General features: G+C 44.1%; 1 protein-coding gene across 1 annotated transcript in view; it reads right to left on the reverse strand.

The window, feature by feature from the left end:
• Window positions 1–15906, reverse strand: part of LOC147436376 (Putative N-acetyl-gamma-glutamyl-phosphate reductase) — an 88203-nt gene that overhangs the window by 56818 nt on the left and 15479 nt on the right. Inside the window, exons 3-6 of the mRNA XM_086489292.1 lie at window positions 8921–9028; window positions 8737–8823; window positions 7922–7972; window positions 7760–7831 (exon numbers count right to left, since the gene is read on the reverse strand). Of these exons, the coding sequence (XP_086345418.1) occupies window positions 7760–7831; window positions 7922–7972; window positions 8737–8823; window positions 8921–9028 (318 nt within the window). The remainder of the gene's footprint in view (window positions 1–7759; window positions 7832–7921; window positions 7973–8736; window positions 8824–8920; window positions 9029–15906) is intronic.

A 15906-nucleotide genomic window follows, 5' to 3' on the forward strand; every position in this document is an offset into this window, starting at 1 on the left:
AATTCCACCCGAGAGAGTATTGGCCCCAAACCTTGGCGCCCCTTTCGGTATTTCTTTATATTGCATCAACACAGTACAAGCCGGTACTCCAACCTCTGCACCTTCTCCAAGAAGCATGCCAGAGAATGAGCCCTAACCTCATATTTAAAGGACCTTGGCCTAAAAAGCAATTACAGTGAAAAGCCTTCAAACTCAAAAGCATCTGGTCCAAAAAGCAATGCTCAAAAGCTACAGGCGTAAAATCCAGAATTTCATATAGCTGCCACATCAGCAGTCAGCGCAAAACGCGGAAACCCGTACAGCATGCCACGTCATTAGTCAATGTGAGTTTCAGAAATCTGCCACATCATCAACCAGCTTCGCGATTTCTTTTGTGTGTGTGAGTCCTGCTTTTTTTTAATTCTTTATATCACTTGGGGCCCCATCGGACGGGTCCCCATAAGTTGGTAGGACGACTTCTTCTGTTACTTGTTCTTCTTAGGGTTTAGGCCCCTCGGCCGACATCTACAAGTTGACTCCCTTCTTCAAAGCTTTGACACGTCAACAGTTTGTGACATATCCCCTTCTTGAAAGAGAGTAAGCGTCCACGATTACAACATATCTGCAAAACAACTCAAGTTAGCTCAAAAATTTCCGAGGCTCAGTTTGCTCTTTTTGATAAGGAGTTAGCTTCTCCTTTCAGCTGTTTTGATCAAGGAGTTAGCTTCTCCTTTCGTCCAGATCGGAACTCTTGATATTCCGGCGTAGTAAAATTAGCCATCACACCCAGACCGTACTGATCTTCCACGGGTGTCTTGATGCACTAAAATTATATACCCAGGCAATCTCATCCAATTAGGAATATTCAGTGGTTGGCACATAACAATGCAACACAAATGCTCACATATGCATGTTACAAGACATAGAAACATAAAGCCACCGACGAACACTCCCCCCGCAAATAACCATCCAGGTCCGGACAATGAGTTGTTCAACGACTCCCTCATCACTCCTCCCGCAAATAACCTAAAAAGATACGGGCCATGAGATATAGAGGCCTTTTACAACCAAACGCCCCCAAGACCGTAGCCTGCGTCGTTTGGAGATACTGAGAGTAACCACTTCACAGACTGCTTAATACTACCTCCGTAAATAACCATGCAGGTCCGGGCCATGAGTAACAACAACAATACTCCCCCCGTAAATAACCACAAGGGTCCGGGCCATGAGTAAAAACAACACTTTTCAATCATTCAATACTCCCCCCGCAAAATAACCACAAGGGTCCGGGCCATGAGTATGAACAAGCATTCTCAAACATTATTTCTCACTACTCCACCCGGGAGTAAACTCACCAATCATTGAAACCAGTATTACAACCAGAGTCAAACAATTCAAATCGGCACCAAAAAAGGTTCAAAACAGATACCATCCATTTCAAACAAATTCCAAACAAGATCAGCAAACAGATTCTCAAACAGATTTCATACTTTAAAAAAGCAATCTCGACATCAGCCGAGCTCGAAAAGTCGGCTGACTTACCATTCTGAAACCTGCACCCAAAAATTAGGGTTAGGTTCATTCCATAGGTTTGTAGCCGAGCACATCATGGTCCATCAGCTCTTGGACAAAGAGTGTTTCTTTGGCAATGATAGTCCCAAGATAGCAATCGCACTGGACCTCCAAGGTCATCTGCTCGTGAAGAGACATCTACTTGGAGATGTCGAGAAATTTCAAGTTATAATCTGCTAGGGTTTCCATGGCAAGCGTTTCAGGATACCCCACTCTGCCAAAAGTTGCACTCCGAAGGAAGATGTCAGAAACCATATAACTTTGGGCAAAAAAAAAAAATCTTGAAAGCTTGCCAAGTACTTGGAGTATGCTGCTTGGTAGCTATCAACATCTGCATGGTACTGTCTCTGAGAAAAACAACAGCTTGAAACAAATCTTGGATCCTTCTCTTGCAAGTGATCTTAATGGCTTATGCCCTGTAAGACGAGCGGTGAAGACGGGAGCACACCCGATGCGCGATGAAGTAAGGGTGGGAGTGGCTAATAAGTCTGGGTTGGAGGGCGAAGATACCTCGAATAAAATTCCAATAGCTCTGTCTGCTCTTTTGTAGGACTGGTATGCTTTCAAAAAAGCACACGCCTGATGCTCTGACACCACTTTCACAAGACGGGCACCACGTGCCAAAAGAAAAGAACAGACTGAACAGACTTTTAGCACTTCAATAACAACATTTAGAACTGAGAGAGAGAGAGAGAGAGAGAGAGAGATTGAGAGACGACACGCGACACGGAGTGGCGGAATTCTATCCCAGAGATTATTGGCCCCAAACCTTGGCGCCCCTTTCGGTATTTCTTTCGGTTTTTCTATACTAGGAGAATGATATCACCATTCCTAGAAAACTCGCATATGTCATTGTCTAGTATAGAAAAAGGCGACTGCCCTCTGGATGCAGCATATACTAACGCACTGGGAGGAAAGTAACATATGACAATGTATAGAAATCGATCTGTGACAGCTCTCAGTCTCACCCTCATGTATCTAGCATGCTCATCTCTCCGTACAATAGGTAGTAGTTGTTGTAGCTCCTCTCTAAATAGCACTGCTACTCCTCCTGAACCTTTACCCCCATGCTCAGGTCTCGTAGTTGTCCTGTGGACCGTCTCCCATCTATATCCCACCACATGTGGCCTGGTGTCATGGTGAGTCTCTGAGAAGAATACAATGTCGCTGTCTCTGAAATTGTCCTCAAATGCACCAACGTCCAACCTCATAGACCCATTACAATTCCAAGTAGCAATCTTCAGTGTGGTCCCATAGGTCTCGCACTGTCATGCAACACGCCGCTCTACAATCACCACCCGACCATCTATGTAGAAGGCTATCTTTCCCTTCTCCCTTGCCGCTGTAATCTCTGGCATTACCTCTCTCATATGTGCGAGCTGTCAGAGAGTAAGGTCATCGCCGAGGAAAATACATGTCTTCTTGAGAGTAGGCCTCTTCCTCAAGGCTTCCTTCTTCTCTTTCAAGGAGGAGTATGAGAGCTCTGTCCTTTGAAGACTCTCCAGGGCCATCACTTTTCTTGCCTACTCTCCATGCCTTTGTGTGCAAAGGCTTCTCCACCCCCATCATGGACCTCTTTCTCCACATTGTTTATGTCCTTGAGGCCGGTCACTCTCCAATGTAGAGCCCGCATCCACCTTCTTTGTTCCTCTTCGAGGGTCATATTGATGTGCGGCACGGGCATGCGCAAGCAAGCCTTTTCCCCAAGCTCACGCGTACGATAACTCTCTCCACCTCCACGCGGCATCTGTACGGGCAACGAGCGCTTGATTTTTTTTACGCTACCCCTCTCTTTCTTCGTTAAATTTTATTAAATGGCCTTTGCTTTAAGTTTGGCCAAGGACATTTTTAAGTTAAGGCCTGAAACCTCGGTTTATTAAAAAAAAACCATTTACAGAAAGTTGAAATGCTGCAAAAGCCTCACAAGTTAAGCTCCATGCTCCTCTCTCAAACCTCCCATCTGCTTGCGCTCACACGCTCCAGCCATCGCTTGCCTGCTTCCAAACGCTCACACCGACGCGTAGAGCTACTTGGAATTCAACTTTTCGCGACCAAAAAGTGCAGAAAAGGCTCCAAAAAGAAGACCAAGAAACCGCAGGGTCATCCTTCGGTTTAGATTCACTAGATCTCAAGTAACTCTGATGTTATTGAAGTTGAAATCCATCACTTAGCTCATGGTTTATGCACTAATTGTACTTTTAGCACCAAAGTGTTTGATAAGCACGATCTTCTCTGTTTCCTCGGGAAGATCAATGGTCACGACGTGATTGTACTCCTTGATAATGAAAGCTTAGACAATTTTGTGGATGCAAAATGGGTGCAGAAACTGTGCCTGCAGACGCGGGACAGTAACCATGAGTATCGCATGAAGATGGCTCGTGACAAGGATACGGATGTATAGAATCAGATGGTTCCAGATTTGTCCCTCAAGATAGCTGATTACAAAGAGAACCTGAATTTCCACATCATGCACCTCGACAAAGAAAATGTTATTTTAGGAATTCCATGGTTTTATGATAAACAAGACACGTTGTATATAGACTATGTACATAACTCTCTTGTTTTTGTTAAACAGGACATGCCTCATGTATCTGTTTCGCTTTGTAATCAGATTTCTATACATAATGGTTTTGCAATACCAATTGTTACTGCTTTGGGAATATTTAAAGATACAAAGTCTTCTGATGTGGATATTAGTTGTTCTTTGGTCCACAACAAGGAGACGGACATGGCGCTCTTGTCCCCACGTCTTTTGGGCTAACCAAAAATGTACATTGCACTCTCGTCTCGACATCTTCTGAGCCACACACTCTACAAACCATACAGCAAGGAGCACATGCACAAGCACTTGCACATACCCACCCTCACCCTCACCTTGGGGCAGAGAGGAGAGGTCTAGCTTTGAGTGTGTACCTTGCTTTAACACACAGGACTTTCTGCTGAGAGATGTAATTGATCTTCTAGGCTAAGGAGGGCCTCAGTCATCCAGCAACCCAATGCTATGCCCTTATCGATAGTCAGTTTCACCTACTTATCATTAATTCTATCTGTCGAACCGTTGGTGTTAGACTTATGGGTGACACTATTCCTATCACCTTGTTGCTTAGTACACATGGTGATTGTGTGCATGCTTTCTTGCCAACAGTTTAAAGAATATCGCCTTAAAGAATACCACCGGCCATCCTTTGTTGGCACGTCTTTCATCAAAATTGTAAATGTCTCGTTTTTGGAGAATGTCACTTCATAAATCAGTTTTAGAATTCGGCTAGCCCAATGAGTGCACTTTGCTAGCTTTATAGGTGGAGCCTTTCTGGCTTGGACGAGAGTCTCTCAATAACCATTGAAAATGCCTGGGCTCCTTTCAAAATATTAGCGACATCTTTCAATGATTGGAAGGCAACTTGAAGCTAGTTTGGGTGAGATCAAGGCAGTGTCCAATGGTGGTCAAATTCCCACTCTCTAACCCATCCTTGACCAATTTGGTGAAGGGGGAGGAGACACTTCTCAAAGGGTTTTCTTGATTCGCCTTTGAAGGCACTCTTTTTTTTTCCGAGAAAAAGATCCTTCTATTAGTTAATGAAACTGCCCATAGGGCTACCACCACCTCTACTAGAGAGGGCTACAGCAATTAGAAGGGGGACTCTCCCAATGAAAAAACAACATATGTACAATGAGGCTAAATCAGGAGATGGGAGGAGGGAAAAGCCACATAGGTGGACGGTAGTGCCATCTGAGCCCACCCTGGACCATGGTGAAGAAAGGCCTAGGACGCCAAAGTCGAAAGAAAGCCTCTCTACGCTCCCGCATGCGGTCGGAACTGCCCTGGAGTCTCTCGAACTGTCCCCTGAGAATATGGATCAGCCCTAGCCAAAGATCTCGAACTATCCTGGTGGTTGTCACGAGCACATCTAACCCTATGTGTACATGGACAAGCTACTTCATGACATGGGTTCAGTTCAGTTAGATTCGAAAGTGTTCTGGCACTTTTGTGAGTCTGTTCGCAAACCGTACATGTCCAGGCACTTAGAGTAGATGCATATCCTCTGGTTGCACACAGCATGATCATCAGATTTCCATCAGAACCCATCAGGAGCATTTTTACAGCACATAGACCTATTTTCCCTATTTTAGCCAATTTTCACTTATTATTTTTAAGTGACTTTTGTTGGGAACTGGGTAGGGCAATTTAGCAAGCCAAGTATATAAGAAACCCTAGCACTAGCACTTTCCGGCAGAAGAGGCAGCAGGAACACTTGTTCAACGGGCACCTTCTCAGCAAGACCCCCAACAAGACACCTAGCGTTTTTGCAACAGATGAACCCTAGCGTTTTCTGCATCAAATACTGCTAGCGTTTTTCACCTACATCAGCCCCTGGCGTTTTGCATTATAGATCAGCCCAGGCATTAGCAGAAGCAGCAGATCCATAGCGTTTTTGCAGCAGAGCCCAAATCAGCCCTAGCGTTTTTCCATCAGCCTGACAAATCAGCGTTTTGCAAATTCACCGCGACAGATCCCAGAAGAGCACCAGCGTTTTCAGTTTTCAGTACCTAGACACCGCAGAAGAAGTCCCAAACCTCGCAGATCTCAACTTCCCACAACAGATCCTCGCCGCACGGTCAGATCCATCAAAGTTTGCAGATTCACGCCGGAAAACGCAGATTTCAGCATCTGCGTTTTCAACGCATCGTCGTCACCATTGACATCGTCACCGACATAGAGTCAGAATTCAGCAGATAAAAATTTGCAGATTTCAGCCATTAGCATTTTCAGATTTCAACCCATCTCGTCGTCGCCCTCATCGTCGTCGACATAGTCGGCAAGTCCAAAGCATTGTAGAGATTTGTGCAATCAATAGTAGACCACTCTCACCATAGAGAGTGGGGCCTTCGGAGGAACATTCTGGTGTCGTATTCTTCTCTCTCTTTCTCTCAGTCTCGTGCACCTTCATTCACAGTGTTCACCACTTTGTTTGTGTCCATTGCACTCTCTCACTAAAGGAACGGAAGGCTCTCCCTCGCTAAGTAAAAGGAACCCTTGAGCACAGTTCGGAGCACTCATCTTGAGCAAAGTTCAGCATTCACTTCCGCTGCACCTTACAGTGGTACAGGCCGAGACTCGAAGATGCGGAAGCAGCGAGCCCGCCAGATGAACCAGCGTGTCAGGCCACAGATGAGCTCCCAACACTCCTCTCTGTCACTGCACCATTCCTGAGGAGTAAGCTCTGTAGCAAGCTGGAGTGTAGGTAGACCCCCCTGGATCACTATCATCCTCCTGGTGGAGGATAGCTCAAACCGAAGTGCCAGGCCCGTGAGAGTGGACCAAGCACTTCCCTCCAAGTGTATTGTCATGCTGTGGAAAAAGCTGGCATCAACCGAAGAACCCAAAGCCAAACCTGATGTGCCATAGGACACTCTGAAAGACAGTGACGCTGACTCTCCACAGGGTGGTCACAAGCTGCAGATGCTACCGAGAGACCGCTACGTACAAGCCAGCTACCCAGGGCTACCCACTGTTGTAGCCTTGTGTGCAACCAGCCAATGGAACATAGTGACTCGTCGCGGTTGTCTGGCATCCCACAACCTCGCCCAAAAAACTGACAAGAACTCAGCTGTGAGTGAAGGCACTCTTTTGCATATGACAGCGGACAAACGGTACTTGCACCCATAGGTAGGTGCTACAGAGTAGAGACAACAAGAAGACCAAGAGAAGTAGGATCCTCCACAGACGTCTTCAGCAACAAGTACTCTTGGAAAGCAAAGAACAAACACAGAGAAAGCAAGGTAAAAAGAAGGCGCAAACAAGGCAGAGAGAGGTGCCTCAAACTATGCATGTATATAGGCACACGGATTCCACAGCTGGAATCCATTTTCTTGAGATGTTTCTCTCTACTTCTATAGTAGTAGCAGCATCTTTCTCTCCAAAGGCTGATGGCTTGCCCCCTTGATTGTATTCCTCCGAGTAATACTGACAGAATGACAGTAATCCTACTGTGTTGATGACACACAATGAGGAGATTTTCTCACCTCTTATCTGGTAGAGCTATGAATGCCACGAGATATGAGGGGTTTAAAACCAAGAGCTAGTCTTGGTTTCGATTCACTTCTCCTATGATATAATAAGCATTTCCATATATTTTATCTTGGGGTATATGCTCTCAAATGGTTACTTGAGGCACTTTTTTATGAGAGAGAGAGAGAGAGAGAGTACTTGCAGTTCAATAGCTCCATGTGGCCTATTATACCATTCCTCATATTCTTTGACATCTTGTAGTCGAAAATCCTGTTATCAAAGAGACTCGACTTGGTAACTTTTAATGAATTTAAGAATGCTTAAAAAGTAACCCTCGGAAGAAAAAAGATCCATACATACTGCGGAAAGGTCGACAACCTTTAAATTTGATGGCAGACCTGCAATTATTTCCTGCATCCAACAGAAACTACACTTTAAAGACTATTAATATCCGCCAAGTCCCAAATGGATCCAGAAAAAACCAACATAATTATCACCTTCATCATGCATAGTATAGGCTGATAAATACTCTTGTTACCATAACGCCCACTACTGAGTATAGAGCAACGAGACTTGTTTTTATGCCCAGGGATATTTTAGATAAATTGCAGTTCTGTCTTTATCCATTTGCAAACACTGATTTTCTTTTTGGAAGTGTGTGCTTGTTGATATTCATGTTGTTCTCTTTTGTGACGCATGTGCCCTATCAACTGCCTTTCTGTTTGTATCAATTTTTACAGCTAATGCTTTATTACGTGCTAGCCCTTATCATTGCATGCCTGATCACAACAAGAGGGCTCCCCATTATACATGATTTAAAAGGAAAAATGACCAATGACCCAAAAGCCCCTATTATTCCATGCACACAGATGGCATGCCAAGGACCACAAACTAGCCGTGTAATACTGCAAGAAAACCCTACTTAGATGCAACAGGAGACGACCTGCAACAATTGGGATGCCTAACCAATAAACAGAGAAGGATGCCTTGCAAAATAAAGAGGGATGATGGAGCCCAGACATCTACCAAAAGTGGGTCTGAAACATTATATGGAAACAGCTTATGCAATGCATTAATATTTTTCAATTACTTTTCCCCAACTTTACTTCAGCAATTGGGGCAATTGGAGGTGTAATCCTCGGCGACTAAAAGAAAAAGAAATCTGCACACGGTACCTGTGTTGTACCATGTGGAAGACAACAAAATACTCCATCGACCTTAGAAAAATCTGCATCATTTACAGCCACCATGTTTGGTAGATTCTGCATTCAATTGAATCAAGTCAAATTCGACACTGCTAAAGCATGATAAATGAGAGAAAAAAATTATTAATTCCCTCTGGAGAATACGCTTTATTACCTGAGAGATCAGATGTGGAAAAACAGAAGCAAGAGATTGACCCGCCTTTCTGTCTGCTGTCATTAAGGTGATTTTAAAGCATGGGTGTGTTGCAAGGAGGCGCACAATCTGTTGTCATAAATACGAGGTTGTAATTAAAGATAGAAAAAAATTGAACCGTGTGGCTGTAAATATGTACATACACATAAAATACATATGTACTATCATAAATGTGTGTGTGTGTGTGTGTGTGTGTGTGTGTGTGTGTGTGTGGCTGTTTTATCATGATTAATAACAGATAGCCAAAGTACTTCCCTTGCAGTGGGTGTAAGTATAATCTTGTATTTGCACGACTGCTAAAAGCTAAAAAAAACCTTCCAAGAAAAGATAAGAGTCCTTACCTACATCCATCCAAACAAGAAAACAAATATGTTAGCCTTGGATGTGTTTTACAGGCATCAATGGACTATACCAGTTGCTATCCATGTCCATCTTACAAACTTTTTTTTAACATTACAAGCTTAGTCCAAAAAATAACCCCAAAGTTTCTAGAAAAAATAAATATTATTCTGATTAGAAGGCCATCACCCCTTCTAATCCAAGTGTCTAGATCCCCCATCAATATTTTTATCAATTTATAAGTTATCTTTCTAGACTAATGAAACTCCACCACATGAAGCTATAGAAGAAGCTTTTAGAAATATAGTTCTACAAAGTATAAAGCTTGTTTATGTTTGCTTTAGGTCAGATACAGTTTACACTCATCACTGCTGAAAACACCAGGGATGTGGGCGATACTGGGCAGCTGAAAAACGCCAGCAAGAGGTGACTTATGGCGATTGTAACAGACTTGGACACTCCAAGTTAAGAATCAATCACCACAGCACCAAATAACCACTTCAAAACAATTCATAGATCACACTAGATTTGCACTTGCCCGGCAGAGTTCCATGCCTAGAGATATTGGCCCCAAAGACTGGCTCCAAGGTTTCCAAAAATTAGGGTTTTTGCAAAATTAGGGTTTCTCGCAAAAATTAGGGTTTGTAGGAATTTTAGGGTTTTTGGCAAAAATTAGGGTTTCTGTTGTCGGTAGCCACGTCATCACTTTGTGAGATACCCCCCTCTTCAAGCATTATAATCGACCGCGATTACGCGTGCAAAACAGACAAAAGCCATAAACCGTCTTAGCAGACACTGACTGTTAGTACCTACGTACTAGGAACACACATCTAGCACATGTACCAAATCGACAGCCACATCACAGGACATCACATGACATTAAACATTCATTCGGATCTTAGACCATGATTTATTGGCAATGTAGCTAGTAATCACGTCTAGGTCCAATCGGGACCTCATCGATGTCTGATTGACTAACCCCTATTGCAACCATGTCCAATCGCGATCAATCAGACCAAAATGTTGCAGTCATTTCGTCTATCAGTTCCTACACTCAAAAGAAGTCCAGAACAAATCAATATCATAATCAGGAATTCCATTTCATAAAGTCATCCAGCAGAATATTGTCAGCTCTCAGTATCCCTGAAGCTCAAAGAGACATCACTGATTTTAGTATCAAAATCAAGGCATCTGTTGACAAAGGAGTGGAGTGACTCCCCTCTTGTGCATCCCACTGCACCAAATCTTCGGCCAAGCTGAATTTCAGAGTTCTGTTTGGAGTAGACTATGCTAAACCAAAGCATCGAGGTAAAGTTTCACAATCTGAGGAGTATCTGCTAGGTCCTCCTCCTCCATCCACTTCGCATCCAATGCAGGATAGTTCTTAAACTTAACCAAGAATCACCTTGGGACTTTACCTTTATTCTTCGTATCTTTATGTACCAAAATCTGTTCAAGAACAAGGATCTCCTCGTTTTCAGGAACAAGGATCTCCTCGTTTTCTTCCACTTCGGGTTGCTCATCAGGCTCCCCATCATCATGCACATCACCTTTAAAAGGTTTCAAGAGACTCACATGGAATGCATTGTGAATTCTCCAAGTATCTGGCAGTTTCAATCGGAAGGAGACATCATTTATCTTTTCAGTGATCTGGAAAGGTCCGTAGTATCGCATACTAAGCTTTGGAAAAAGCCTCTCCTTTCCTTTTTTCTTTCTTAGGCGTGCCTTCTCAAAACGTAAGAGCACCCAATCATCCTCCTTCAATTTCAAGTCGCGACGATGGCGATCCGCTGCCTTTTTCTGTCGTTCTTGAGACTTCTGCAAAGTCTCGCGAACCTTGGCAAAAGCCGTATCCAAATCTCACGTTTATTCATCTACTTTAAAAATCTTATCTTTCGTGCTTAGGAAGGGTGGAACCTTCGCAGCACCTTCAACAATCTCAAATGGCGCTTTCCCCGTTGAAGAGTGTATAGTGTTATTGTAGGCAAATTCCACCAAAGGTAAGTACTTTTCCCATTGAGTCTTCTGATCAGAGATATAAGACTTCAATAAATCTAGAACCACTGAATTTGCAATCTCAGATTGCCCATCAGTCTGCGGGTGGAACGATGACGAGAACTGCAACCGCGTGCCAATGTTCTCCCAAATTGCCTTCCAAAACAAACTCATAAAATCTGCGGTCTCTGTCGGAGACAACTGTCTCAAACGTGCCATGTAATCGGAAAATCATCGTGATCATTCTGTGTTCTCGGGAGATAAAAAATGAAATCCATTTCAATACTTTCCCAGGGGCGGGTGGGTATGGGTAAAGGCTGTAACAATCCTTGTGCCTTATGCCTGTCAAACTTGACCTTCTGGCATACTGAGCAACTGCGCACAAACTCTCTTCCACATCCTTTTGAGTCTCGGCCAAAAGAAGTATCTCTCTACCCCCTTCATGGTGGTAACAATGCCGCGGTAACCCGTAAAAGGTGGACAATGGCATTCAGTCATAACCTTTTCCCTCAACGGCTGTGTAACGCACAACATGGTTTTTCTCATCAAGTAGCCTTCCCGAATGGAGTATCCTGCTACTGTCTCCCCATCCCGTATCCGTGTGAAAAATATCCGCAAAATCTGTATCTGTGGCATTTTGATCGACCATATCCTCGAAGCTCCTATGATATATCACGGAAATAGCCAGAACCAACGGCTTCCGAGACAAAGCATCTGCCACCACATTCTTCTGTCCCTGCACATGGACAATCTGGAAGTGAAACTGTGACAAGATGTTCGTCCACCGCATCTCCTTTTCCGAAAGCTGCTTCTATGACAAGAAGTAGCGCAAACTCTGATGGTCTGTAAAGACAATCAAATCCACTCCAAGTAGGTAGTGCCGCCACTGAGTAAGAGCATGGATAAGCGCCAAAAGCTCTTTCTCATAAATCTGTGTTGTCATCTCCGGCCTAGAGAACAATCGGCTCTCGTAAGCAATGACATGGCCTTCTTGCATTAAGACCGCACCCAGACTACGACCACAAGCATCTGGTCCTGTAGTCAATTTCTCTTTCAATGTTTGAAAGGCAGTCACCTCTGTGGATCCCCACGAGAAAAGGGACTCCTTTCTGTATCAAGATATGCAAAGGGGAAGCAACCTCTGCAAACTTTCGAATGAACCATTTGTAGTATGAACACAGTTCCAAGAAGTTTCCAACTTCATGGACTTTCTTCAAATCGGGCCAATCACGGATAGTGTCTATCTTGGCCATCTCCATTTGCACTCCTCCTACTGAGACAAAGTGTCCCAAAAAAAATGTATCTCTGAAGCATATGATCTCTGTGTTCTGCTTCATTCTTGGAGAAAACAATGATATCATCAAAGAAAGTGCCAACAAATAGCCTGTACTCTTGAAAAATCATGTCCATCATCCGGTTAAATGTCGCACGAGCATTGGTTAAGCCAAAAGGCATCACCAAAAACTCAAATAATCGAAAAAGTAGTCCGGAAGGCTGTCTTGTAGACGTCTCCCGTTGCGATTCGGATCTGATGATATCCACTCTTCAGATCAATCCTACTAAAGCACGAGGATCCATGTAACTTGTCGAGTATATCATCGATCCTAGGAATCGAAAATCTGTTCTTGATGGTGATTTTGTTGAGAGCTTCTATAATCGATGCACATTCTCCAAGATCCGTCTTTCTTCAAATCCAACAACAATGGAGAGCAATACGGTGAAGTACTAGGCTGGACAAGACCCTTTTCCAAGAGGTCTTTCACTTGGTTCATGATCTTTTCATTCTGTACTCGACTCACACGGTAAGGTGGCCTGTTCGGTGGTGTGCTTCCAGGTATCAGATCAATGGTCTGATCTCCAGGCCCTCTAAAAAGCAATCGGCATGAGTGTGGAAAAAACTCTTGTCGTTCTGTTGTTTAGGTCAAAACATATTCAACCTTTATCCATCGTCCAGTCCTCTCCCAAAAGAAAGAGTAAAGAAACTGAAGTTCATGAAGTACAATCTTTGAGCCCTTCATTTGTCAAAGTCGCTTTCTCGGCCCGGTAGTCAACCACGGCGTAGTTATGGTGGTACCAAGGGATTCCAAGTAGTACGTCACTCGCGTGCCCTGAACACCTATGTCATTGCAAACGAAGTTTGCCAATGCTTGGTGTAATGGTAACATCCCGTCCGGGTGCCAGTCGAACTACCTCCGCCTGTGGCATCAGTCTGTCGGGCATAATTTTAAATCGAGCCGCCAATTCCAAGTGAAAAGAAGTTGGCCTTGGCTCCTTCGAAAGAGCTTCCGGATCCTTCACTTTGCCCCAAAAAAAAGCGGCAATGTTTGTACTTCCATTCATTTGATTCGTTGCAGGTCCCACGCCATGTGGTACAAGTTTTGCTTTTCTATCTGCCTTTTCTACCACGTTCCTCAGCTGCTCTCAAACTCTCAGGCCTGTCGTCCTCTTTATCATTCTGTTCTTTTTGTGCCTTTTTAGGGCACTTCGCGGAGATGTGTCCATGTTCCCCGCATCCAAAGCACTTCCCCTCCTTGATGAATTGAGCTCGCTCCTGAGGAGTAAGCTTGGGTCGTGCATCCTTTTTCTCTAGGTTGCTCTTTTTCTTTCTACTTTCATTCCCAGAAGTCTGTTCGGCTCGTTATGTCATGGCCTCATCTGTGGGGTAGGTCACACTGCCAGAGGGAATGGCAAAAGCCCCGCTCGCATGACTCATCAATTCCTCAATAGAAGCTGACTTCTGCTCTAAGCAGTGATCTCGGATCTCTGTAGGTAGACCCAAGGTGAACCGCTCAATCTATTCTCTAAACGAGATCTTCTTGAATGAAGAGGCGGGTAGAAAAGAGCTCCAGAATCTTTCACAGTAAGCATTGATTGTATCTTTCTTGGTCATCCGAACATGGTTCCAAGCAACTCGTACATCTTCTTCATATTCTTGCGTCAACCAAGAAGAAATAAAAAGCTTCTTAAATTTCAGCCATTTAACTGGCGCAGTCTTGTTTAAAAGAAGCGTGGACCACCAAGTACGAGCATTCCCCCGAGTAAGAGGTAGCTCTCCGAATCTTGGAGTGCTCTGAAAAGCATCCTCCCGCGAAAGCGATGTCAAACTGTTGTATAAAAGACAAAGCCTTTGAAGCATCTGAGTATCCTGAAAAAGTATCAAACTTGATCGAGTGGCCACCTTCCTTAAATTCTCGGACTTTCTTGCTTTTATCTTCGAGAAAGTCATACTGGTTGGCTTTGTAAAAATTCTTCTTGTTCGCATAAAAGTTTCCATCATCGGAATCTGAGCTGTTTGTAGACGAGTCCTCAGTAGAACTGCCAATCTCTGGGCGATATTTAGCCTTCTTTGCCTTTTTCTTGCCCTTTCCGAATCTTTGTTTCTTGCTTCGCTTATTACCTTTTCTGTCTTCCTCGCTCGAATCTGAAGAGCTAGAAGAATTGTCAGAAGAAGAAGAAGAAGAAGAATTGGGTACTCCTTCAAATCGAACACACTTCTTCTGTTTCTTTGCTTTGTCAAATGTCGACAGACGACCCAAATATCCCGGGAAGGCAGAGCCTTTCTTCTGCTTTTTGCCGTGCTTTTTGGCTTTCTTTTGCGCGTCAAAAAGCTGAGCAATCCGTGCATCAACCACCTCTTGTAATTCCTTCTCTGAATACTGTTTGTGATCAAAAGGTTTCTTGAGAGCGGGTTTCAGGGGTGGTGTAGTGGGTTTCTACCACTGCGCATGCACTTCCTGAAAAGAAGTATCGCTCATATATTTTGCCAATTTCGGATCCTTCGCAAAACTGAGCATCATCTTTGTTGCATCGCCGATCAATTGACGACGCTTCATCTCTCTTTGCTCCGCCTGAGTAGGCCGAGGCGGGCCATACTCTCTGCCGGAATCTTCGTTGTGATCCCTGCCCGCATCTCCAGATGCAGAGGGAGTCGAGTGATCCTTGCGTGAAGCCATAGCTGCAGCGGAAAAAAAAATTTGGGGATCGGATTTTCCCGTAGAAGAGAAATTGGCCGTGCTCTGATACCACTGTAACAGACTTGGACACTCCAAGTCAAGAATCAATCACCACAGCACCAAACAACCACTTCAAAACAATTCACAGATCACAATAGATTTGCACTGGCCCGGTGGAGTTCTATGCCTAGAGATATTGGCCCCAAAGACTGGCGCCCCTTTCGGTATTTCTTTACGTATTAATCAATCATCAAAGCACAAGAGAGCGGTTAGGGTTTCACTCTCAAACTCTCCGTCCAGATGCTCTCAGAAGTGAGCCCTAATCCATTAATTTAAAAGTTACAAGGGATGCCCAAAAGCAGAGCCCCAAAAGCTTTTAGTTCCAAAAAGCAGTCTCTCTCTCTCTCAATGAGAGTCAATAAAAATAAAGCAAATTTAATCTCTCTCTCAATTCTCCCTTGCGTAGCCAAAAGCATGCTTTTCCAGCTTTCGCAAATTCCGGGACGTCTGTACACTGCTGCCACGTGGCAATGGCACCTGATTTTAGGGTTTCCAGCCACTTAGGGTTTCAGCCAGCAGTTAGGGTTAGGGTTTCCAGAAATTAGGGTTTCTGCCAAATTAGGGTTTCTCGCAGAAATTAGGGTTTCTGCTGTCAGTAGC

The sequence above is a fragment of the Adiantum capillus-veneris genome, chromosome 18 (genome assembly GCF_014529385.1).
Source record: "Adiantum capillus-veneris isolate H3 chromosome 18, ASM1452938v2, whole genome shotgun sequence".
In the NCBI taxonomy this organism is placed as follows: Eukaryota; Viridiplantae; Streptophyta; class Polypodiopsida; order Polypodiales; family Pteridaceae; genus Adiantum; species Adiantum capillus-veneris.